Here is a 26,566-nt window from a genome sequence, read left to right as displayed (position 1 = left end):
AACAACTGACAATTAGTTTCTTCCAAACTAAATTCATTTTAGTTCTAATCGAACAAAAGAGAGCAAATATAATTAAGTTACTTAAAACATAACCACCCCAAACTGCTTACAAACATTAATTGAATCAATCATCCTTAACTAAAACCCGATAGAAATAATGTGGTTATAAAGCTTCTCTTTATAACGTCTGGAAAGACCTTTAACACATTAGGAGGAAATTTGACATGATGATAATATCGCTGCAAACAGGAAAGATAACTGAGAAAAACCAATAGCAGATTGAACTTGCTGTGCAGATCCAATCACTATACAATGCTCAGGTATGTAAACGTATACTGTGCATATCCAAAAACCAAACAACCATTATGAATACCAGTATTTCAATCTTCATTATGTATCAATATATCAGAGCTTCATTTTATCAGCAAATAATTCTGAAACCAACAATCTGCAAATTGATCTTTCTGACAGCAAGGACTACTGTAGACATCAATGACAAATCTGAAGCTAACAATGCCAAGATTGCTCAAAAGGATATTGCCAGTCTATGATCAACTTCAATCATAGTGTAAAGCTACACAACATTCTTTAAATGTAAAATTGTTTTCCATAGTTGAATAACAGAGAGTTAGCAATGCCTCATCACATCAGAAAACTAAGGCAAGTGTATGACTTCAGAAAACTTTGACAATCTAACATTTTGCAAAATCCATAAGCAAGGTATATAAGCCAAATTTTCTTTCCAGCCAATGCGCAAAATCAGATATGAGTATCAACCACTCAAAAGGATACACATTGTAGTTGAGTACAAGCGTATGATCAAAAGACAACTTCAATAAGTTAGATACCTCATTCATCTTAGGTTTCATCATCAAGATAATACTTACTTCAAGAATGTAATAGGTAGTATGCCCAAATTGAAGAGATAATATCACAATGAATATTATGTGAGGATAGTGAAAGCCATGATAGAAAATGTATTAGAGCTAAAGGCAATCCTCTACACAAGAAGATCAGAGCAAGGTTATAATAAATGTATAACAAAGAACATGAGAGCCTTTTATGAAGAGCTGAAAAGAACCAAGTGTTACACAGTCCCAGTCCTACATGCCAATCTTATTATAGAACATAGACCATAGTCCGTATGATGTTAGGAGACACACCAGCAAGATTATTAAGCATTTCAAGATTTAGATAAAATATGATGCATCTGAACTATGCAGCAAGTATCATCAGAAGAAGATAGAAGGGTCATCACTGGGCATAGATACTAAATAGGATGACTAAGACATCTTACCTTTACATGCCTACCACACCAATGATTAGAGGACACTATATGTTTTCAACTAAGGTTCCATGTTTCTGAATCTTTTATAATTTATTTCAGCTTTCAATCTTCCTATTTGTGCTTGTTGTTATATCCATCATAATACTCCTAGTTTTATATCTGAGTACACTTGCTGAAATCTTAAGTGCCAAGGATGTATTTAGATCAATGCATCAATTCGGATCATTACATATTCATAGCAAACCACATCAAATAGGTTGAGAGATAAACATACTCAAAATAGAGAGTAGGGCATAACCAAATACTAACTTCAATAATTCAAACTGGATTAGAACAAATTCTTAACACAAGAACAAAGCTCGAACTAGGGTGATTGTTACAAACCCTAGGAAGATAGTTATGCAACCCTTAAAGAAATAAAAGGAATACTAAGATTTGAAAACAAGTGCACAAACTGACATATGAAAGTACCCTCAGATGAAGTAGTTAACAAGCAAGAGAACCTTGTGCACTAGATAAGACATCGATAACAATAAGGCAATCGGATGCAAATCTCCAAACCAAGTGGACCCTACAATTGAGAATAGAGGAATGAGAACACCTGAAATCTTATTCTTGCTATCGTCCCATCGATGCCTTCAATTTGTCAAGCAGACATTGCTGTTGAACTTTCTGATTCACCGTAGACTTCTTCAGCCCTAATCTGCACAAAAAGAAGTACAAGTTCTTCCTTCAAGCTGTTAGGCCTTATAGAAGGAACTTGGCTCTGATACCATGTCAATTTTAGATCAGATTGATAGCAATAATCAGAAATAACACAATGAATACACAGAACACAAGAGTACCTTGGGAAAACCTCCCTCTTAGAGGTGAAAAACCCAACAATTAATCTCAGTTTATATTAGGCAATAATCAATATGTGACTTTACAAGTTTACTTCAACACTTGAAGCAATATGAACATTAGCATATACACAGCAGTATGATGAACTTATCTGCAATATTCTTGACTGAAGATGATTTGCTGCTGCTGATCATAGGACCATTTGCTGATCAAGGAGTCAATTCGCTGACCATGAATGATAGTTGTGAAATTACCAGCCATTGTAAGAACTGAAAACATTGTTGTCGATAATTACCAGCCATTAGTAGCCATTGTAAGAACCGAAAACATTGTTGTCAATAATTACCATATGAAATTGCACCTATCCCCATCAACAGTGTGAATAACTGTAGTATGAAGTGCATTATCTCCTTCCATGGATGCTGATTTAAGCTACCTTAAGTTTCACTTGGAATCTAGCAATTAAATAGAATAAAAAAGTTACTTGTTTGTAGATTTTTAGTGAATTGATCTAATAATGATCATCCATGATCCTTTTGTCTGTGGCAGTGCACTATAGGTCATGGACTGAAAGCACCATGCATAAGTTTGAGGACACTTGGCAAGAACAACAACCTCTGGAACTAGTTTTGGGCAGAGGTAAGTTGTCTGACAATGTTTGTAGTCCTTATTTTGTTGAGTATCATGTCTTCTTTCAAATATCTTTTTGCAGCATTTCTTTTTCCTTGTAAAAGTAAGTGCCTAATTGCTTTTGTGCGCTTTTCAGTTAAATGTTTGAAAATCTGCTGGAGGGACTGTATCAGGGATATTTTAATTTAATTAGAGACATTTTAATTGGAAGTGTAGTACCTTGGAAGAAGATCAATTGTTATTTTTAATAACTCATATAGATCTCATAGTTTTCAACAATGAAACCAACACATATATTCAATAATGCTATCATAGTATACATCTTTTAACATTTCCTTATATTCCTAGTCTAGAAGAAATTGGAATAACATGTTCTTTTCAACATAATTGCAAACTTGCAAGACTCAATCTTGGTATTCAGACTCAACAAAGGCTTGACAAATTGAATAAATATTAAACTATGAAATATAGAGATTTTGTAAGGATTAAATCTTTTACTATGCACCCTCCCCTAGATGAACTTTAAAGACATAATAAACTGATCAATTGGAAGCTACTTTGATAACATACATGGATATACATTGATCAAATGAATGCAGAAGTGGATTTGAGTTGAAGGAAATGACATTTTTAAATGTAAAAATATTTTCAAGTGTTTCAGGTGTAAAAAACTTATGGATTATGGTATTCATGGCATCAAAAACAAAAATCACAACATGGGGTCACGAACTATGGTAGAGAGGATCTTGTGTTACTCCATCCAACATCACTAGCCCTATGTGGAGTCCTCCACTCATATGCCAGACAAGTTTGCAATGCTGCTGCAGCCACAGTAGCATTACTCAGGATTGGGATTGAATTGGCAAACTAAAAGTATAAATGTAATTTAATTTCTTGGGATTTAATTCGGAAAAAATCAAAAATAAAAATGTGTTGCTTTTCCATCCAGCCTGGCCCAAAATTATTTTTATTATTTACTTTTAAAAACTAGAGTAGGGGTCTGCCACCTCCAGCAGGGTAAAGGGACAGTGCTCATTGTGGGGTCAACTGCAGTTTCCTGGGTGTGCTGTCTTTTGCAATATAGGGTAGGGTTGTAAGGTGGAGTCCTCACCATCAAGCCCAAATGAAGGCCTTTGAGAGTACATTGACCTTCATAGTGCATATCATTTATCATAATTTTAATGATTTTAAGTAAACTCCAAGAGTCCAGACTCCAAACCCTTAAAAAAATGTGTGTCAAAGCCATAGAGTGCTAATTATGCCCTAACCATGTTTTTTTGATTTTTCAGGGTATAGAATTTTATACTTTTAGTTTTTATTTATTTTTGCGGTTATTTATAAATCTAAGTTTGATTCTGAGTCCCAGTGAGTCAGGTGGGAACCTGTTGAGATTCATAGTCGAGTCTATATGCCTTGGATGGCTTGTCTCAGCTTGGGACTTGGCAAGTCTGCCAAGTATCTGGCAAGTCTAGGAACTGTGTTTTACAAAAAAGAAACGTTGAAATTTGAAATTTTTTCTGACAGTATATGTGCAGAACTTCTTGAAGTATATCATTGAAAATGCCATAGAAAGATGGGATGGATGAGCAACCTATCCTAAGTATTATATGGTTCAGAGTACTTAATTGGAGTGCAAATATTATTTTTGTGCATTCTATTTCGTGCATATGCACACAAATCCGTCTCTTAGAAGCCTATTATACTACCCTATTTTTGAACTTTGAGTTCTATTTTAGCAGTCTTGGGAATTTATCATTTTCTCCATGTTTAAGTGCTAACAATTCTTCACATTTCAGAACATGTGGTATTTTTGAATAATGCTCACCACTAAACCATCTCGTAGCTATAGGACTACCACTACCCTTTATTTCTAATTTAATGTCCCCTTTTCCCATGCCCTAGTTTTTGCACTAAAATTATTAATTCCATTCAAATAAGAAAGATAAGATGGTTAGACAATTAGATCCTATTCCTGATTGAGATTTCTCAATCATGTTAAATATAAGATCAATCTTTCCTACTAGAGTTAGGAACATTATCTTAATCATCATTGTAGTTTACATAATGTGCACGTGGATTCCCTTCAGGCTTTACCCAACAACCCATCCACATTATGAAGCACCATGGGTGATCATACAAGGCGCCTTGAGCGTATCCATCAAGCCCAGGAGCACAAAATGACACCCACCATTTGGCCTCCCAGCCCCACCTGGGGTTACCCAACTCAAATGTGTTTAAAGATAGAACCAGAAAGGTAAGACACAGAAATCTGCAACTTAGAAAATCTCACAAGAACAAGATACATAGAATTTTATCCTGGGAAAACCCTCCACCTGAGGGTGAAAAACCCAGCCACATCAAAAATCAACCTTTATTATTGGCACAAATCTGATACAATGTTTTCACTCTGACAATCAACAGTATAAGCCAAAAAATTCTGAAAATGATGGCTTCTACCATATATACGACATATAACCTTTCTATAATATGAAAGGATCATGCATTAATTGAACACACAAAGACAATACAAAAAGACCGATGAAGATGCAACGATTTTGAAGAAGATGTCGTTTCTCAAAAAACAACTACTCTACGAATAATCACCAACACATATATATAAATTGTCCTTAAGAATTTCACCTCTCACACCGACAACCTGCAAAAACACTCCTCTTAAAGAAGAACAAGTTCACGAAATAGATAACTCGAGACGGAGAAAGGTGGAAAGCTAAGACGTCATAAACTCGGCGATAGTTACAAAGTAAACTGTAACTCCTCCCACACCGACATGAGCCACATAGACGAAGACACAAATGAAGCCACAAGGATGAAGACACGAAAGAATCTCTTCCCAGAAGGAATACGAAGAGAATAGGAGAAGAACCGTCGGAGACATGAAGCATTCAAAGGTGCGCAATCAAGAAGTGTGGAGACAGATATGAAAAGAACTGCTGCCAGCAAGGACGCAGATCGGTGACGGTGACAAGGAATTCGATACACAAACAGCTACATAAAAGCAACTGGCAGATCACAAGGAAGTCGAACAACAGAAGATAATAGCACAACCATCGCAGGTAAATAAAATCTCCTGCAGCGTACACAAACATTTACAAAATGTACCATTATGTTACTTGCATTCCTTATATGCACATATCTCCCTTCCATAATGGGACAGCAGATTGGCTGAATCTTAAAAGAAGTCTTCATCGTTAGTTTTATATATATAATATGTTAATTATATCCATTTCTATATAAATGACAAAATATCAAATCAGTAAGACCATGGTCCATGCATTATGCATTGGACCCAAAGACTCATATAAAGCACAGGGCCTGTATGCTGATTATATATATATATATGATAATATGTTAATTACATCCATTTCTATATAAATTATGCATCAGACCCAAAGACTCATATAATGCACAGGGACTGTATGCTGAATATTATTCCTTTAATCTGATTCCTCCTTGATCCTTTTCAATGCTTATATAAATCTGATATGCTGTTTATACTCAGATATATATTAGTGTATGTCAAATATACTTCCCATATCATTCCCAATCTCTGTAAATATCGTTATCTTTAAATGAAAAGAGATACCTTTTGATAATGGATGCATTCTTTCCAAGAGAAGCACCTTTCCATTAAGAATCACAGCCCTTTGTTATTACCTTACTAATCTTCTCATTCTTTATTAATCACTACACATAAAGTAATTGCTGCATATAATATCATTTCTATATGTACTTGCACCTTTTCACAATGGTAATAGCTGCAAACAGATACCTTTTGTTTTAGTTTATTACCCAATATGGATGATTATTTATCACATGAATTGCTGTCATTATAATGAAATTGCTGACTTCACTGATTGCTTTCCTTAATGTCTTTATAAGCATATCGACCACCTCTGTATAGTTGGTTTTTATATCTTAAACATAGAATCAGCTATCTTAACAAAGTGAATACTGGCTGTGCGACACATCATGCGAACACATCCCATTAATCTTTGCTTAAACTTATCTTTGTCCTTAGATTGGTCAATCAAATGAATCTTATTGAATCGGCCATAATATGAATGACATATGTCTTGAGAGTCTTAATAGCATTAATATCAATCTCCTTATGCCCTCTCTTCAAATCGAGTCATGGTACCAGATTATGTGGAAAGTCTACGTGCTTCAGCTGTATGTTCTTTGAGGAAGTTAGCTATAACAATAATTTCATTATTAATTCTATTTAATATCATTTCCATCTTTTGATGGGTCGGCCATTCAACTTTCTTGCTTGTTTGTGTTCGATTTAGGAGATAAGAAAATTGTGAAGTCTTTGAAAAGACAATTTTCTTTTGTTAGGGTATTTACAATCAAAGTGGGGCATGACAGTCCACCCTTCCCAAGATTCACTAGTCCTCAAGCAAAGTTAGTTTTCATTGATTCTTTGTTACTAGGTGGATCTTGATCAACCCTTAGAGTTTGTGGTGTAATTACCTTCTTCTTTGCAACTCTAATGTTATTTAGGAATTGGAGGTTCTACACCAAGTGATGTTTCTTCCATTATCTTGGTTATGCCAACTTGTGCTAACATGATAGACGTGCTGGAAATATATCAGGTCTAAGCCAACTGTACTAGAACTAATTGTACTAAGCATTTTCATAATTGTTAAGCATAAAGTAATCATAGACACACATGGAGTAGACATGCTGGAAACTCATCAGATATGAACCAAACACCGAGCATACACATAAATGCACGAAGCATACATGTGGATATATGCAAACACGGAGCATACATGTGAATACATGTATTGTTAGATTCCTTCTCATTGACTAGAATAATTCATTGGTTCATCTTTACCCTACAGGATGGTAGGATCAAAGCTCTGATACCATTTGTAATTTCCCCTTTTTCAATGCCATAGTCTTGCCCTAAAATCACTAATTCCATTCAGATAAGAAATGTTAGATGGTTAGATGTATAACTTTACCAATTAGATCCTGATTGAGACCCCTCAATCATGTTAAATATAAGCTCAATTTTTCCTACTAGGGTTAGGAACATTATCTTAACCATCATTGTAGTTTACATAATGTACATTTGGATTCCCTTCAGGCTTTACCCAACAACCCATCCACATTGTGAAGTACCATGGGAGTCACACATGTTGTGAAATATGGATCGAAGAAAAATGACAGCGATTCTGGAAGACTGGTTGCCGTGAGTTATTGATCGTCTCCATCATTGAATCCGGTTTAAATACAAGAGGAAAGGTTGCCTACGTAGGGACCTGTCCATACGTGGCAGTTGCCAAGTATGGACATGTCCCTACGGAGGCAACCGTTCATAATAATTAGTTTGTTTATGTTTAATTTCCAAACTGTATGCTCTGTTAATATATCACTCTCCAGATAATAACCGATTTACCATTAGTTAGATTCATGAGGGCTATATCTTAACACTCCCTCTTAGCAGGAGTGGATCTAAGTACTTTTCTTGGGAGCATATTTTGTCATGACTTCCGACACAATTTGGGACAACATTTAATATAGTCTTGTCATGACAATAAACTCAATATCATGATATCCGGCTCAGTCCGGGACAATCACTTAAGAAGTCAATCATGAGATGATCACATACTTTAGGATCAAGATATCCGGCATAGTCCGGGACAACAACTTAATGTAGTCAATCTTGACACTTGGTCAACTATTGTCAAGATCGTCACCTTGAAATAGTAACCTTAAACATAAGAAGATCGTCATCTTCTTGAACACAGTTAGAATATTGCAATATACATTTTATTTATTTATTCATGAACAAATTACACATGGTAGGAATTTCATCCTAATAATCTCAATTATAATCTAGTCATACCAAGTTTACTTCTGAAGTATTCTATCTTCAATCTTGCAAGTGGCTTGGTGAAGATATCAGCATTTTGTTCTTCAGTACTGATGTACACTAGTTTTATGACGTTTCGATCTACCATATCTCTTATGTAGTGATAAGGGATCTCAATATGTTTGGATCGATTGTGAAAAACTGGATTTACTGAGAGCTTGATACAGCTCTGATTATCACAGTGAATTATTGTTGAATTTAGAGTTTTTCCAAATAATCCAAATAATAACTTTCTTAGCCATACTGCTTCACGAGCTCCCATGGAGGCTGCCATATATTCTGCTTCGATGGAGCTTTGTGCAACTTCTGACTGTTTTCTGTTGAACCAAGATATCATAGCAGAACCAAGACTGAAGCAACACCCTGTAGTACTTTTACGGTCAGTGGTACTTCCAGCCCAATCAGAATCAGAATATCCTTCAAGTTGAATCTCAACATTTTCATACTTTAAGCCAAGTCCAATTGTGCCTTGTAAATATCTTAGAATGTGTTTAGCAGCCATTAGATGTATCTTCTTAGGTTCACACATGAAGTGACTTAATACATTTGTAGCATAGCAGATATCAGGACGAGTATTTACCAAATACATGAGTGAACCGACGATTTGTCTGTAGAGTGTGGGATCTGTAGGTTCTAAATCTTTTGCCTCGATTTTCAGCTTGTGCAAATTAGTTTCCATTGGTGTAGCTAATGGCTTACACTCCATCATCCCAAATCTAGTTAGAATATCTGTGGTGTACTTTCCTTGATTTAGGAAGATGCAGTTTTTCTTCTGCCATACTTCTAATCCCAGAAAATAATGTAGAAGCCCTAGATCCTTCATATCGAATTCTGCTGCCAGATCTTGCTTACATTTCTCAATGAGATTATCCTCTCTTGTTATCAAAAGATCATCCACGTAAAGGACCAATATAATCATATTGCCATTTGAAGCCTTGAAGTAGATGTTGGGATCTGCTAGGTTCTTGGAGTACCCTAGTTTGGAGAGATAGTTGTCTATCCTTGCATACCAGGCCCTAGGTGCTTGTTTTAACCCATAGAGAGCTTTCTTTAGTTTACAAATATAGCAATTTTTATCACGTATGGTGAATCCTTCTGGTTGTTCTATATATACTTCTTCTTCAATTGAACCATTTAGGAAGGTAGTCTTTACGTCCATTTGGTGAATTTTCCATCCTTTGGATGCTGCAATTGCAATGATTGTTCTTATTGACGTATACTGGGCAACTGGGGCAAATGTCTCTTCATAATCAATTCCTGCTTTCTGAGAGAATCCCCTGGCCACAAAGCGAGCTTTATGTTTTTCAATGCTGCCATCAGATGCATATTTGATCTTGAATAACCACTTGGATGAGACAACTGATTTGTCTTTTAGCCTAGGCACTATATCCCAAACATCATTCTTTAGTATAGATTGATATTCTTCAACCATAGCATCTTTCCAAGCCTATTTTGATAAGGCTTCTCTGACATTTGTTGGTTTAGAATTTGTGAGTTCGGTTAGAAGTGCAACATAACATTTTAGAGTTCTTGTTCTCTTATTTTCTTTGGAAATTTCATTTGGTTCTACATTATTCTCTTCAATCATTTTCCTTGCCCATAGAGGTCTTTTCTTGTTATTGAGTGTTTCAATATTTTGATCAACAAGAGGTTCAGAAGCTCTTATGATGTCCTCCCTCTCAGTGTCTGAAGGTTTGGAATTTTCTATGATATTCTCCCTCTCAATCTCAGTTATGTGATCTTCTTCTTCTTTAGTAATGTTATCATCCTTAGGTTCTTTGAGTGTAGTGTTTTCTTCAAACTTTACATCTCTACTTATCTCAACAGATTTTTTTCCTGGAATGTAAATGCGATATCCTTTAGTATTTTCACTATAGCCAATGAAGATACCTCTTTTTCCGGATGGTTCTAGTTTTGTCCTCTTTTCTTTAGGAACACGTATATATACGGGACAGCCAAATATCCTTAAATGACTTAAGTCTGGTTTGTTCCCTGTAAAAGCTTCTTCAGGAGTTATGTTTTCTAGAACTGAGTGCGGACATCTTGTTTTGAATGTAGACTGCTGTATTTGAAGCTTCTGCCCAGAATGAGGTGTGTAAGTTTTGGTTATGCATCATGGCTTTTGCTGCTTCAATTATGGTTTTGTTCTTTCTTTCTGCTACTCCATTTTGTTGTGGATTATATGGTACAATATACTCCCTCTTAATCCCAACAGAATTACAAAAGTCTTTGAAGTTGTCAAATGTATATTCTCCCCCATTGTCGGATCTTAACATCTTAATTTTCTTCCCTGACTGGTTTTCTACTAGTGCCTTGAATTCTTTGAACTTAGATAGTACTTCATTTGAGTCTTTGCACTTTAGAAAATATATCCATGTTTTTCGAGAGTAGTCGTCAACAAAGATTATGTAGTATAAGGATCCAGTTAGGGATGGTGTTGACATGGTACCGCATAGGTCTGAGTGAATTAGTTCTAAAATAACTTTTGATTTGTGCTCGCTTGAGGGAAAAGAAACTTTCACATTCTTTCCCAAGGCACATCCTTTGCAAATGCCTGTGTGTTCAGATTTTAGTTGGGGCAGTCCTGAAGTAATCTTCTTTATGTTGGATAGAGCACTATATCTTAGGTGTCCTAATCTTTTGTGCCATAATTCATTATTATTTGAAACTTCAAGATTTAGTGCTTCCTTTTGATCACTGCATAGTTTGTATAGGCTACCATCTCTTGAACCTACTGTTATGGCATTTTTGATATTTGTATTTTTAGGCCAGAGTAGAACTTTATCTTCATTGAAGGTAACCCGATATCCTTGATCAGCTAGGTCTGAGATTGAGACTAGATTTCTTTTTATTCCAAGTACAAACAGAACATCCTTTAATTGTAGAGATACTCCATTTCTTAGTTTGATAGTACAGGTCCCAATTCCTTTCACAGGATATGTGAAGTTATCTCCAATAGTAACCTCTTCACTTGAGTGCCCGTTAAGTGTTTCAAACTGATTTTTGAATCCAGTTATATGCCTTGATGCTCCACTGTCTATGATCCAAGTGCTTTTATTTGTATTTATTTCGCTTGATAGGGCTAAGAAGAAAAGTGAGTTTTCTCCTTTGACTTCAGCTAGAGTAGCTTGTGTTTTCTTCCTTTCTGGACAATTCCTATGAGTGTGCCCATATTTGTCGCATTTGTAACACTGAATTTTAGACATATCTCTTTTCTGATGGTTTTTATTTCCTCTCTTCCGTTTGGAGAACTTTTTCTTTTTGTTGAAGGTATTTGTATTAAGTGCTTGGATTTCTCCTCCTTTATTTGTCCCTAATCCTCTTGAGATTAGTCGAGATTCCTCTTGAATGCACTCATTCTTAAGTTGTTCAAATTTGGGTAAGGGGGGTGTTCTGCTAATACATTGAATGTAGGATTCCCATGAAATTGGTAATCCTCTTAGAGCTATGAGAGAGATTTCTTGATCATCTACCTCATTTCCAATAGTTTGTAATTGGTCTTTTACTTCAGATATCCTTGAAAAGTATATAGATATTGTATCATCTTTATTCATCTTAATGTTTAAAAGTTGTTGTTTCAAGTTTAACATTCTGCTCGCATTGTTAACTTCATATGTATTTTTAATGGTTTTAAATACTTCATATGCTTTAGGCAATCTGGCTATAGATGGAAGAATATGATCTTTGACTGAGTCAATAATTATTTTCTTTGCTTTATTATTACGCCTTTTCCAGGTAGATTTCTCTAGTTCATCATTTGGCATGTCTAGATTTTCTTCTATGTAAGACTCTAATTCTAGTTCTTCAAGAATGGCAATGATTCGTATCTTCCAGGAAACGAAGTTGGAGGCTCCTTCGAGTCTATCTTCCACTCTCATATTACTTGACATTTTGAATATTTTCTTAGTCGGATATATCCTCTGCGTTGATTTGTTATTTACTTCCGATAAATGCTTATGAGTAATATGGCTGTCTAATTTATTCTCTTAATAACCTGGCTCTGATACCATGTTGTGAAATATGGATCGAAGAAAAATGACAGCGATTCTGGAAGACTGGTTGCCGTGAGTTATTGATCGTCTCCATCATTGAATCCGGTTTAAATACAACAGGAAAGGTTGTCTACGTAGGGACATGTCCATACGTGGCAGTTGCCATGTATGGACATGTCCCTACGGAGGCAACCGTTCATAACAATTAGTTTGTTTATGTTTAATTTCCAAACTGTATACTCTGTTAATGTATCACTCTCCAGATAATAACGGATTTACCATTAGTTAGATTCATGAGGGCTATATCTTAACAATACAAGGTGCCTTGAGCCTATCCATCAAGCCCAGGGGCACGAAATGATACCCACCATTCGTCCACTCAGCCCCACCTGGGGTCTTCCAACTCGAATGGACCATTATGCTACTTGCATTCCTTATATGCACATATCTTCCCTCCATAATAGGATGACAGCTTGGCTGAAGCTATATATATATATCTTCCCTCCATAATAGGATGACAGCTTTGCTGAAGCTATATATATATATATATATATATTAACAATAATATGTTAATTACATCCATTTCTATATGGATGACAAAATAGCAAATCAGTAAGATCGTCGTCCATTCATTATGCATCAGACCCATTTACTCATATAATGCATAGGGACTGTATGCTGAATATTATTCCTTTATTCAGATTCCTGCTTGATCCTTTTCAATGCTTATATAAATCTGATCTGCTTGTTATACTCAGATATATATTAGTGTATGTCAAATATACTTCCCATATCTTCCTCTCCCACCATCATTCCTGATCTATATAAATATCTTTATCTCTAAATGAAAAGAGATACCTTTTCATAATGGATGCATTCTTTTGAAGAAAGCTCCTTTCCATTAAGGATCACAGCCCTTAGTTATTAATGATATAAAGTCAATTATTAAGCCTAATTGGGATGCCAACTTTATTAAATGCCATTAAGTGATATTCAATGTAATTTATTAAATTCATTTAATTGCCTAGGGGTTGTAGGTTTTGAAGAGGTTTATAAAAGGTTAATTTAAGTCTTTTTTGGCATTCATTCACTTATTCATTTTGGAGAAAATTGATAGAGATTGAAGAGCAAGGGCTTTGCTGAAGCTTCAAGCTTTCTAGGAATGAAAACTCTCAGAGGGGACAATATCTGCAAGTGTGAGATACCATCCAAGGGTATTCAGTGGATAATCTCATCTAGAGATTATACTTGTGCATTGGATTTTGATTTAAAGAGTTGAAAAAGGGCATTCAGAGGATCAATTCAAGAGCAGATTGAAGATCAATTATTTTTCAGATTTAAGGCAGTTTAAGGGCTCATAAATCCAGTTGTTCCTTCTTCCAATCAGGCTGTACACTCCAAGGGTTCACCACATATATATTTGAGGGTTGCGTGGGGTTTTTTGAAGAGAGTTTTCAGATTTTCTGTGGACTCCAATAATCAGCAATTATCATCATTCAAGGAGGCATTGGAATTTATGTATCTGATTTGTATTTTCAATTGATAATATTATTTGTAGCTGATAAGGGTATGCATTGTTGATCTATTAAATGCAATCTAGAGTTAAGGGTTTGAAGAAATTGTTGTTAAATTATTTGGAATTGTTATTCAAATTCATAGCATTATTTCCAAGCATTTTTTACATTTCAATATTTATATATCAAAATCAGAAAAATAGAAAATTGCAACAAAACACAACAAATAGAAATCTCAGAAAAATAAAAAAAAAAAGCAAAGAAAAGCAAAAAAAAAAAAGCAAAGAAAAGCAAAAAAAAAAAAGCAAAGAAAAGCAAAAAAGAAAAGAAAGCAAAGCAATAGAAAATATTCCAAAACCCGAATTATAGATCAGGGTTGGATATTTCAGTGGTATCGAAGCAGAGTTTTCCTGCCATCCTGTGTAGAGAAAATTCATGAGTGAAAAGTTGTAGCAGTACCACAGAGGAACAAATCAGTGGCAGCCACCAAAGGTTCTAGGGTTCTAGAAGGTGAGACTGTTTCAGGTATCATTGGTCTTCACAAAAGTTTCTCCAGTGACAGTGTTATAGGCCAAATGGCTATAAAGGACAAGGGGTATGTAGGATCAATTAGTCCTAACACTAGAGCGAAGAGGCAATTTAACACCATGATGGACATGATGTTCCAGTTATTAGGATAATTGAGGTAGCAGAATTCATTTTAACACACTACGCACACTAGCGAGAGGATTGAGTCCAGCAGGAGTGCAGAACAACATACCGCAAAGAATAGGAGAACCTTTACAGGTTCAATGCTTAGATCCCCACAACCTACCTTTTCTCATAGGGAGGAGACACTAGTTATGCAGGCTCAAGTGCAAGAGCCACAAACTTCTATAGTTGAGGAGGTTAGATTGCATCACACAGAGTATATGGCATTACCCCCAGAGATCAGGGAGATGTTGACGTTAGAGAAATTTATGAATCGGAAGAGGTTGAGATCAAGTGCAACAATTAGGGCAGAGCACATAGCACCTTAGGGTTAGAGGGATTTCCAACAGGCTGTGAGCAAGGTAATCTTACCACATTTTGATGGCAGTGATAAATGCACTGGAAGAGCTTGGGTCTAGAATTTGGACAGCTTTCTTTCTTTAAGGCCTATGCCAGAGGAGGATGCTATTAAGTTCGCTACTTTACACCTGGATGGCGTAGCACATGAGTGGTGGTACCATGGTTTGGTGACATTGAGTCACAATCTTATTACCACCTTTGATGAGTTTACTACTAAACTCATAGGGAGGATCTAGAGATGTACTTTAGGGAGCTTGCATAGCTCAAACAACAAAGTTCTTTGGAGTCTTACATTTCAAAGTTTTAAAGACTATCTGTGATGGTTCCTAGTATCACAGAGAGGAGGCTTGTGATCCTATTTAGTGAGGGATTGTTGGAGCCCTTACGCGGTTGGATCAAGGCATTTGACCCTCCCACTCTGCAAGAGGCCATGAGGAAAGCTAGGAGCATGGAACTTGCTGCCCCTAGTGGCAAGGTATCATCTAAGTCCTTTCCCTCTAATAAGGACAAGAGATAGTTGCAAGAACGAGCAGACCAGCCAAAGAAACCTTCTAAAAAAATTGAAGATGAGACTCTTAATGACTTGAGAAGGAAGAAATCGTGCTTTAAATGCAAGGGTCCTTGGGAATTGGGCCATAAGTACCCTATGAAGAGTTAGTGGCTAGGAGAGGACTCAAAGTTGAAGAATTCGAAGGATTTAGGATGAGAGTTGTAGATGGCTTCATTCTCACTTGTAACAGAAGGGTTCTCAACTTGACCATTCGATTGAGTGACTACGATTTCCAGGGTGATTTCTATGTGGTTAGTTTGGGAGAGATGGATGTCGTGCTGGGCATGACATGATTTTGGTCTATTGGAGAATTATACCTCAACTTTTGAACATTGGAAATGAAGTTTGATGTTGATGGAAGAAAGCATGTGCTTGGAGGAATGTCTGATGGAAGTGGTTGTGGAGCTTCACTTAGAAGAATGTAGCAACTCATTCAACATGCTCCAAAGGAGTGGCATAGCCTTGGAGTCAATGGTGGCACACGTGGAAATTATGAATCTAATATTCATTATAGTGGTAGTTCATTTTTCTTGTAGGACCACTATTGGAGGAGTAATTTTTGGTGTTCATTGATAATCCATTGTTTGAGATGGGTGTTGATTTGGTATGAGACAACCTGTTTTTTTAATTTGTAATGTGATTTCCAACCCGATGTTAAAGGACATGCCTTTGCTGATAGCTTAGAGAATTATGGTTTTGTATGTGATTTTCAGTGGGAAGGTTGCAAACCACTATGTTTAGAGAACCAATTGACATACCCTAATAAGGAGGATGTTACTGTGAGTGAGTATGATGCTGTCCCACTCACAGCATGTGCAAAGAGCTTTGATTTTCTAGTTATATGCAGTCCCATATTGAAAAATTATCATAGAGTGGTTTAATTATAGTGAACAAAAGCTCCTTGATTACATTTGATTTCTTTGTTTGTGTCGATATGCAAGCTTTTGTGATAAAGAGTGGAGAAACAAGTATGCCCTTTTGTAATACTTTTGTGGGAATGTTGATAATGTTTCCTCTTGGTCCCTCTTGGAGGTTACATATGGCATGTGGACACCTTGATATCATAGTTTATCGAGATGGAATACTCACAGAGTCCTTGGTGAGTTTTGAAAAACTCGTGATTTTTTGGCTCGACAAGTATATACACCATTGACTCGCAAAAGAAACTCACCAAGCTTTTGGGAAAAACTTGCTAGAGTTTTTGGCGAGTTAAAAATGAGGCCCAAACATGTCAAAAAAGTATCTAAATTTTTTTTTTCAAGTCAGGCTCATTCTCTTCATCAGATTATATACATGAAATATAACATTGAAGTATAAGTCACTTTTCAATATATTTAAGTTATATTTCATGTATATATTGGCAGGATGTTTGAGAGTGGTTTCAAATCTCTAGGGGTTATAATGCAAATTCTAGGTTTTAGAAGATCTTCTAAATTTTCAGACAGTCAAATTTCAGTAATCAGTAGGCTTCTATCAGCATTCTCTCGTTCTCTCTATCTCACTCACTTTATCTGGCCCAAATTTTAGACCTATCTATCTCCCTATCACTCTTCCTTTATCCCCTCTCTCTACTACTCTATATCTCACTCTTTTCTCTCTCCCCCAAGATCTAGACCTATCTCTCTACCCCTCTCTCACCCCTAGATCCCTGTGAGCGGTGCTTCCCTCAACCTAATTTTGGTGGGGTGGGGATGCTACATCGGACTCCTAGGACTAGACCCTCTAGTTCTATCTCTCCCTTGGTTTTCACTAGAGCTGGGAAAAGGAAGATGTAAAATGTTTTGATGTAGTATTTACTTTTAGTTTTACAAGAACAATTTGCTATTTCATTTTGTTTCAGTTTATCAGCCATCAACATTCCACAAGAGGATGCCATTTTGTACCCAATTTGCATTTAAATCAATCAAATATATCTAGACTCAGCTTGTTTCATTTTTGTACCCATTAATTGACTCATTGGATGCATCTCCTCATTGAATTTTGCAAAAAAAATGCATTTCTAATTAAATTTAAGCAATTTTTTAAGTTGTCGAGTTTTCGCTGAGTTTTTGCTTTTGTCAAGTAGTTCAACTATGGTTTACCCTAAGTTGCTTTCAGTTTCCGATGGTTTATGGGAGAATGGAAATATGGCTAATTCAAGTTGGGTGAGCTTTGCACCAAACAATGAGCAAGCATACCTCATGGAACAACGAATTGAAGAAGAGATTTCAGATTTCATTAATTTGTTTTCAGTTCATACCTTGATGGTTGATGGCTGCCCTACCATGCCGCTTATTAAATTTTTATTTCGTAGCTGCTTGTTGGCAGCTGTTTGGTTGGAGTTAGAGGCAGGGCCTTGTCACTTCAGCCCATGGTGGGTATTTGATGATGGGCTTCTACCATTCTTGGACAGCGGCCATGTTTCTCTAGGACTGATTCTCAGTTGGTTGAATGCTGACCTGAGCTATACCAACTATTTAGAGTGGATGGACTTCATACACATGTTAGATACTTGTCAAGTCCATATGATACAATTCAGTTTTGGATGGGTACCAAATGATAATTCTATCAAAGTAATCCAGCAGAAGCTACTTTTGCATCCAAGATCAATTTGGGATTTGGGTGTTGGTTGGAGCATTTGGGCTTACTGCAGAGGCAAGCAATTTTGGGAGGTGTTGACGTGTATTTTATACACAATCATACACAGAATAAAATACCCAAGGGTACCTTATCCTCTCTTGAATAAAGTCTTTGATTGCTGAAGATATCGTAAGAAGGATCAATCAGGGTGACTCCAATTTTCTTTTAAGTAGGGTCTCTACGTGTGGATAAGCACCAGTGGTCGTTGTGATTGCTGTGTCATCAAGGGGCCTTACGTTCCGAAATAGAATTTCCTAAACTAACAAATTCTCAAAAAAGATCAAAAGAGGAGGGCTTACAAGAGATTAATTCTAATCTAATCCTAAGAATGACTCAATGTGGACGAGACTTGGCAAGATTCTACCAACTTCAATATTGCCATAAAATAACAACTCAACTGAAATTGATGCGATCTTCTAAGGTAACAAATGATCTTTCAATTCATCAAGGATCATAGACACTACTACAAAGGCACATATCCAAGGTTCAATGACGATTGAAGGTTTAGGTGATTCAAGTTTCTCCAGTTGACCACGCAAGGCGTTCCTACAATCAACAAGAAGCTAGTGGTTTGGAAAGCGAATCTCACCAAAGATCAAGTCCAACACTTTGTCCTTCGAAATAAAATACTATCTTGATTGAGAATGATTCAAGAAAACGAACAACCATGAAAATAGCCACAAGAATTGCAATAAAACACCATAACTTCAATATTTTATTGATCTCAAAGCCATCATAAACAACAATTTTTTGAAATTCCTTCTTCAAAGCTCAATCTTGCTACAAAATAACTTGCTTCTATCAAATTGCTAATCTCTAATCACTAATGCTGATATCTAATTTCTATTTTCTAACTTCTTCTAACTGCAAAATGAAAAGAAATGAGGGTATATATAGCATCCTCAATTACAATGAACGGTCCAGATCAAAAGAAGATCAATGGCCAAGATTATGACACCTAAACCCTAATTAGGGTTTATTACAAATAGTCCCCTTTTTATTGAACAATATTAAATGCATAGCCAAATATTAAATTTGGCACAAAAACCTAGGAGACATAGACCAATGACAATTAAGGTGCCATGTCATCTATAACAACCTTTCTTCTAGAATCTTATTCCCTTTCCAATGCTCCTTTTTAGCATATGCAATGAATCTGGATACGATTCCTTCGATTTCAGCAATTGGAATCTCAGGAAGATTCCTCATTCGTTCTTCGAAGTGGATGACTTGATCAAAAGCCTTGAGAAGAGTAGCGTCCCATTCAGGTTCAAGTTCTTTGGTCTTCTCAATCAGGAGCATGGTAGCAAATATCTAGTCCCGTTGCTCATCTGTGATAACATTCGCATCCTTGCAAAAGATGACCTTGACCCTTTCTTCCAATTCCTGTAGATCCACATCTGTCTCAACTTCGATCCTCCTGCCAAGAATAGTACGTAGTACCTCAAACACTCTATCCTGGATCGGGTGGATAACCTCCTCAACATGATTGCATCTAGTATTGATGTCCTCGAAGAGAACTTCCTTCATCTGGAGTAAAGTTGACCACTGAAGTAAACTATGAGGTCCTCCATCCATTATCTTTTCTTGTACTAGGACCTTCCTTGATGTCTGTTTGATTACTTGCAGAATAGGAATGATAACATCCTTAGTATGAGCAAATGCGGCTACCGTTATCATTAAGTTGTGGATGATCTCAAGAACCTGGATAGCCCGGTGAATGGTCTGCATCATCCTTGTTGCAAATTCAATAGCAACTGTATGAGATTTGTCAATCCAAGAGCTCATAAGCTGGACCAAACTCCTGACTCTCTCTGCCTCACCAATTGATTGAAGGGGAAGTGCCTGCGCAGGAGATACTGCTGGATCCTGACGTCCCAAAGGCTGATTGAGATGACTGAAGTAGCTTCGCCATGCACCGACCTCTCTCTCAAGCTTTCTATTTTTCTCCATTTCTTCCCTAAGCTTGTCTTTTAATGCTTCAAATGAATCGGTGGCCTCATCTAGTGTCTGCTCGGCTGTGAGTGGACCAAGCTCAAATGTCTCTACATCATATTCCTCTGCGAGGATCTCACCTTCATACTTGTCTACTGCCGGTGTAGCTATCTGCAATTTCCTGGATCCTGTCTCATCTCTGATCATCTTGGACATCTTAGTAGCCTTCCTCCTTTCTGTCACTTCCTGAGAATTTCCAACAAGGCTCTCTAAATCAATCACATTGTCTTCGTCCTCGATCACAATCACCCTTGTTAGTCTTTCCTTTAACCAATCTGGGATGGCAGATCTTGTTTCTTTAACCTGTATCTCCTTAGGCAATGTTTCTTCTTCTTTGAGAGGAGATGTTACTTCGTTATCGTTCTTGTCTTCATGTAGCTCATTGATTTGGAGAGATTGACTTGATGATCGTTGAGGTGCCTGTCCTTCTTCCTGTTTATCGTTCTGTACCATTGATTCCATAGACTCCTCCATTTGAAATGTCCTCTTCTCTTGTCGAGAAGATGTGCCGGATGAACGATCTCGGTTGGCCTCTTGCTTCTTCTTGGAGGATTCCCTTTTCTTAGGTCTCTCTTTCCTCTTTGAGCCTCTAGGATGAGGATTGCCTTCGCTTACGCTTCGAAGGTTGCCTTCGCTTGTATTTCTGGGATTAGGATTACCTTCACTTACACTTGCTCCACCTTCTGCTGGTCTTTCTTCCAAAGTAAAAGTCATAGATATGCCTTGCTCTCTCAACTTCTGATGTTGCACATCAACCCATCTGCGAGTACAAGACAAGACTGGAGCCATCAAAGCATTTAGATCCACAACCTCGGGTTCATTCCAATCTAGCCTTACTGATTTGCTTTCTCGATCATAAGATGATTGGAGATGTCTACCACTGTCCTGAGCTTGGTCGGCCACTCTGTAAATCTTGCATTTCTTGATGAAGTCTAAAGGCAATCTGGAATGCATCTTTCTTTTCACTTCAAGATCATCTAAGAGATTCATCACAAAGTCTTCTATCTGAAACTCATGCTTATATTTTCTTCCAACTGTCTCTTCTATATACCCATAAGGATCAAAGCTCTCTCTCAAGGCAAAGAATGAAAAAGAATATAAAGCTAACTCCTCCTCTGCATCATCTATGGCTAGAACATTAGGACATACCTCAACTGAATTCCCCAATATGATAGGCACAGGAACTCCATTTCCATGTCTGTGTCTGAATGCCTTCGCACAAGCTGCCAATTGTCTAGTTACCTCAAGTAACACTATTCTGTTTTCTGATATCTCGGCAACATGTATGGAGGTGAAGGACATCCATGAACTCTAATATATGTAAATTTCGGAAATTGGATAAACCAAGCACCGTACCTCTTTACTAACTCTCGTGCATCCTGAGATAGCCTATTGTGAATCTCGCCTTGCAACGTCCTGGTGATGTTCATCGTGAAGGTATCATTGACTATCTTGTAGTTACTTCCTGGCAGATGATGCAAGTGAACATAGGAATCACAAACTCTGACCTCCCCGGGTCCTCTTCCAATCACTCCTCTGTGAGGTAGTCCTGCATACTCAAAGCTCCTGATCAAGGCATATATGATGTATGAACTCATGTGGAAGGACTTGGTAGCCTTCAGTCTCCTTAACTGTACATCCAAGCAATGGCTAATCATTCTAGCCCAATGAATTGTTCCTTTTCCCTGAACTATCACTTGGATGAAGTAGAACATCCACTTCTCAAAATAGAAGGCTTGAGGGGCTCCTGTGACTCGGTTGAGCAGTGTTATCAAATCTTTGTACTCCTCCTGGAAGTCGATCCTATGTGGTGTATTCGGAATCTTGCTCAGGCGAGGACGACTCTTGAGTAACCAGTTCTTATTGATGATGCTTAGGCAAGTGTCTGGATCATCTTCGTACATGGATCTGGCTCCTTCTATGCTTTTGTAGATCATATCTCTGTGCTCTGGAAGATGGAAAGCCTCACTTATAGCCTCCTCTGAAAGGTAAGCCAAAGTGTTTCCCTCCTTGGACACAATCGATCTTGACTGTGGATCATAATGGCGAGCACATTCGATCATCAACTCATGGCACTGGACTGCTGGAGGGAAGCTGACCGCCTTAATGATGCCACTTTCAATTATCCTCCTGGCGACAGGTGATGGCTTGCCAATGTAAGGGACCTCTCGAAACTTCTTCGTACTGAAGTTTCCCAAGTTGGTATCTCCAATGTTGCTCCACTTCGACACGATCTTGGTCTCCAATTCTTCATTCTTTTGATCTTCCTTCATGAGAGCTGGACGACTGGTGGATGCTCCCGCCTTCGGAGTCGCCATCGTAACACCTACACAACATTTCATAATAAGTAATAGATTTTGCAATATAGAAATATAGATTTAGATTAAAGATTGAATTTAGGAAACTTCATGATAAGTCTTTGAGTTATCATTTCCTAAATACGATTGAGTTCAAAATTTCAAAATTCAAAATTTCAAGATTGAGACTAGGACGACTAAAATTCAAAATTTAGACAAAAGAGGATTTCGCCACACCTCGCTTTGAGAGCTAACTCTAACAAAATGCAAAATTAGGAAATTCGCCTAGGCAAAAACGAAGTTTGAAGTATTCAACGTGATCCTCCTCTAGCAAAGGCGCCTCCTTACTTAACTTCACCACCTTGAGGACAAATTTGCTCCACTTGCAACAAAATTCACACTCCTTTCTTGATTAGATTTCGTACTTCTCCTTGTTCTTCTCCAAAATTGCATGTGAAAGGATGATTAAATGATGATTTGAAATGCGATATCATACCTCCCCTTTATAGGCGCTCACCTCTTTAATTACCTCTAGGCCGACTTTTGGAAATAAGGCAAATAATAAATAAATTTTAAATAAAATGGAGGCCGACTTTGTAAAAAATATGGAAATATAACCCAAGCGCTCTCCCTTTTTTATTTAATTTAATAATTAATTAAATTAAGTGCCTTTGTATTTAATAATTTCGATTTTTTAAAAGGCCCAATCAATTATTAAATGCCTTATGCGCTATTTTTCAAATGCCATTTTAATCAAATAATTCAAAGTTTTTATCGAATTTTAGCATTTAATGTATTTCAACATTTATTGGCGCCAAAACATGAGAGATGTAAGGGATACAAACCACATCGCTCTGGTCCCTGGGAGAGGGACAGGAGCGAACTTTGCTTTTAGGTTCTCCATCTTTCATTTTTCACATTTGAAACTTCATCCCGAGCGTCCAAAATGAGGTTCTCGCTATGTATTTTGAGTGTGACTTATTCCATCTTTGGAAGGAATGCCTTTTAGACCATTTTCGCCCTGGTTCCTTGGTGAGGGACAGGAGCGATTTTTGCTTTTACTCCTTGGTCCTTGTTTTCCAAGTTACCAAATCGAGTCGTGAGGTAGGCAATGATCACCTTTGTTTGCTCTACGCATGCCAAACTTATGTCTTCAAGACCAAATGAGCCCTTCTTAGGATTTTTGCCCTGGTCCTTGACTGAAGGATAGGAGCGAACTTTGTATTTGAGCTCAAATTAGTCAAATTTTGATGTTAACTTCTTGTTTATCATCCTCCTAAAGACATTTCGGACCTTGTGTAACCTTGCTTTGATGTGGTCTAGGAAGAAAATGATTGTTTTAATAGAAATCGCCCTGGTCCTTGGCTGAAGGACAGGGGCGAACTTTTGTTCCTTGGGCTAATCCTTGTTCATATCAACTTTCAATTGCCTTCAAAGTATAAAATGGTGTCTCTTACTCCTTCTTGAACGTTTGAAACGGAAGTGGCTTTCAAAATTTAAGCATACCCGACTATTTTGCTCTGGTCCCTGGGAGAGGGACAGGAGCGACTTAGCAATTTCTATCACTTTCATGGTCTTTGTAACTTCACTTTCCTCTTCGAAGCGTTCCAAACATCATCTCCATCATGCGTCTTGGCTTGGATCCGACCAAACTTGAAGGAAAAGGCTTGATATTCTATATTTCGCCCTGGTCCCTGACTGAAGGACAGGAGCGATTTTGCACTTACAAGCTCATTTGCGTTTTGCCAACTTTCAAATTTATCTTCAATGGGTTCATTATGCTCCCCTTCACTGATCTTTGACATGAAACTCGCTTTAACTTTATGGGAGTTTTACCTTATGAGGAAATCGCTCTGGTCCCTTGGAGAGGGACAGGAGCGCCTAGGACAAAATAGGCTTCACTTGGCGTCTTGCAATTTTCAAAATTATCTTCAATAGAGTAATTACGCTTTCCTTTGTTTGCCTCAAACTCAAAACTCACTTCACCTTCGCCCAAAACTTGTCTTGTGGAAGAATCGCTCTAGTCCCTTGGAGAGGGATAGGAGCTACCTTTTAAATTCGCCCTGGTCCCTGGCAGAGGGACAGGAGCGATTTGACCAATTTGGATTGATTTTCTCCTTGGTGGCGCAATCAAATTATATTCAATGAGTAAAATGTACCTTCCTTGTTCTTCTCAAATTGCGAAATCGTTCAAATCTTGCAAGGATAAGGCGATCTTGGATTTCAAGCTCCGGTCCTTCAGTGAGGGACAGGAGCGAATTTGTCATTCTGGCACATTTCCTTGTTTGCACACTTCTTCAAATTATATTCAATGGACAAAAGATGCCCTCCTTTATCTCTTCCAATCCAAAAATCGTCTTGGTCCTGCAAGGACAGTGCAACTTTGAGAAACAAGCTCCGGTCCTTCAGTGAGGGACAGGAGAGATTTTTGTCCTTGAGGTCAAAAGTTCAACTTTTCATTGTAAACGGCTAAATCCTGGCGTTCCATCATGTTGATTTCACCTTCCATTGCATCCTTGATGCTTCAATTTGATCAAAATGGAGTCCAAAATGGTCTAAGTAAGTCATTTCTCCCTGGTCCCTGGCTGAGGGACAGGAGCGATTTGACCTTAAACTTTGAAAAACTTGCCAATTTTGAGTGTCAAAATCTTCAAAACCTCCAATTCCTGTACGACTGCATCTCCTGGCGACCCTGCACAAGACAAATAAAACAAGTCAATGACCAAGATGCATAAAAATACCAATTTCGCCCTGGTCCCTGACTGAGGGACAGGAGCGATTTTGCTTCCATAGGCCAAAATATCAAGATTTTAGGACTTTAGTCACTTCACAAGGCAAAATTAGGCTATCTCCAATGCCTGGGGTCAATTATCAAAATTTCCAAAATTTGGCCAAAAATCACCCAGACAAAATTTCATAATTCCATCATTAACACTCAGGCAAAATTTGGACTTGCTTTCAAAATTCCGACTGAACCTAGACAGACCCTCTGACATCCTGACAGATTCACCCTATTTCAAAATTGCAACCTAAGCAAGGATGCTCAAAAATCATTCAAAATTGGACTGGACTGGCTTGAAAACATCAAAATGGAAACCCTAAGGCCTAACCCTAGTCCAGACGACTGACTCACTTACCCAAAACCCTAAAAGCTAAGAGAAGAACAGGCAAAAAACCGAGCAAAAAGAGGGGGTCCCCATTTTAATGGGGCGATGTGTGAAATGGTCACAACAGGAGGGCGGACTATAATGTCCCCATTTTTGCGCCTTCCTAAGCATCAGTTATTTTCAGAGGTTAGCCTATTATCAGTGGTTCTCATAGGCTAATGTGGTGGTTAGTGGGCCCTTTGTGTGTAATTCAGGGCTTTTTAATTGATGTTTGGGCGGTTTATTTTAGTACTCTCCATCTCAAAGATTCAATTTTTTGGTAGTTTGCCTTCCCAAGGTCTTTCAAGATCCATTTGAACATACTATTTTTAGTAAGTCTCTTCAGCATTTGGGTCCCATACTATTTGTAGTAAGTCATTTGGACAGTTGGAGGGTACCCTAATTATTAATGTGCAGTTGGCAAACTTTGATGGAGCATCAAAAGGAAATCCAGGAGCTTCAAGGGCAGGAGTTGTAATCAGAGACTGGGTGGGGAATATTTTAGTGATGGGAGCACAAAAATTGTCGGTGGGAATGAACAATGAGCCTGAGGCTAAAGTTGCTATGCTGGCCATTCGGGGTGGTATAAAATTGGGAATCCAAAACTTAATCTAGAAGGTGATTCCCAAATAATTATCAACGCAACAATTAAAAGAGAAGCCCAAGATTGGCATCTCAATAAATTTATTTTCATTATTGTAAATGATTTAAATTTTTTTAGTAATTACTGCATTTTA

General features: G+C 37.4%; 1 protein-coding gene across 1 annotated transcript in view; it reads left to right on the top strand.

The window, feature by feature from the left end:
* LOC131049578 (peptidyl-prolyl cis-trans isomerase FKBP42) overlaps positions 1-26,566 on the top strand; it is a 97,105-nt gene that overhangs the window by 51,072 nt on the left and 19,467 nt on the right. The window contains exon 4 of the mRNA XM_057983634.2: positions 2,681-2,770. Coding sequence (XP_057839617.2) covers positions 2,681-2,770 — 90 coding nt within the window. The remainder of the gene's footprint in view (positions 1-2,680; positions 2,771-26,566) is intronic.

Source organism: Cryptomeria japonica, chromosome 7 (assembly GCF_030272615.1).
Source record: "Cryptomeria japonica chromosome 7, Sugi_1.0, whole genome shotgun sequence".
Classification (NCBI taxonomy): Eukaryota; Viridiplantae; Streptophyta; class Pinopsida; order Cupressales; family Cupressaceae; genus Cryptomeria; species Cryptomeria japonica.
This window is presented reverse-complemented; position numbering and strand designations above follow the sequence as displayed.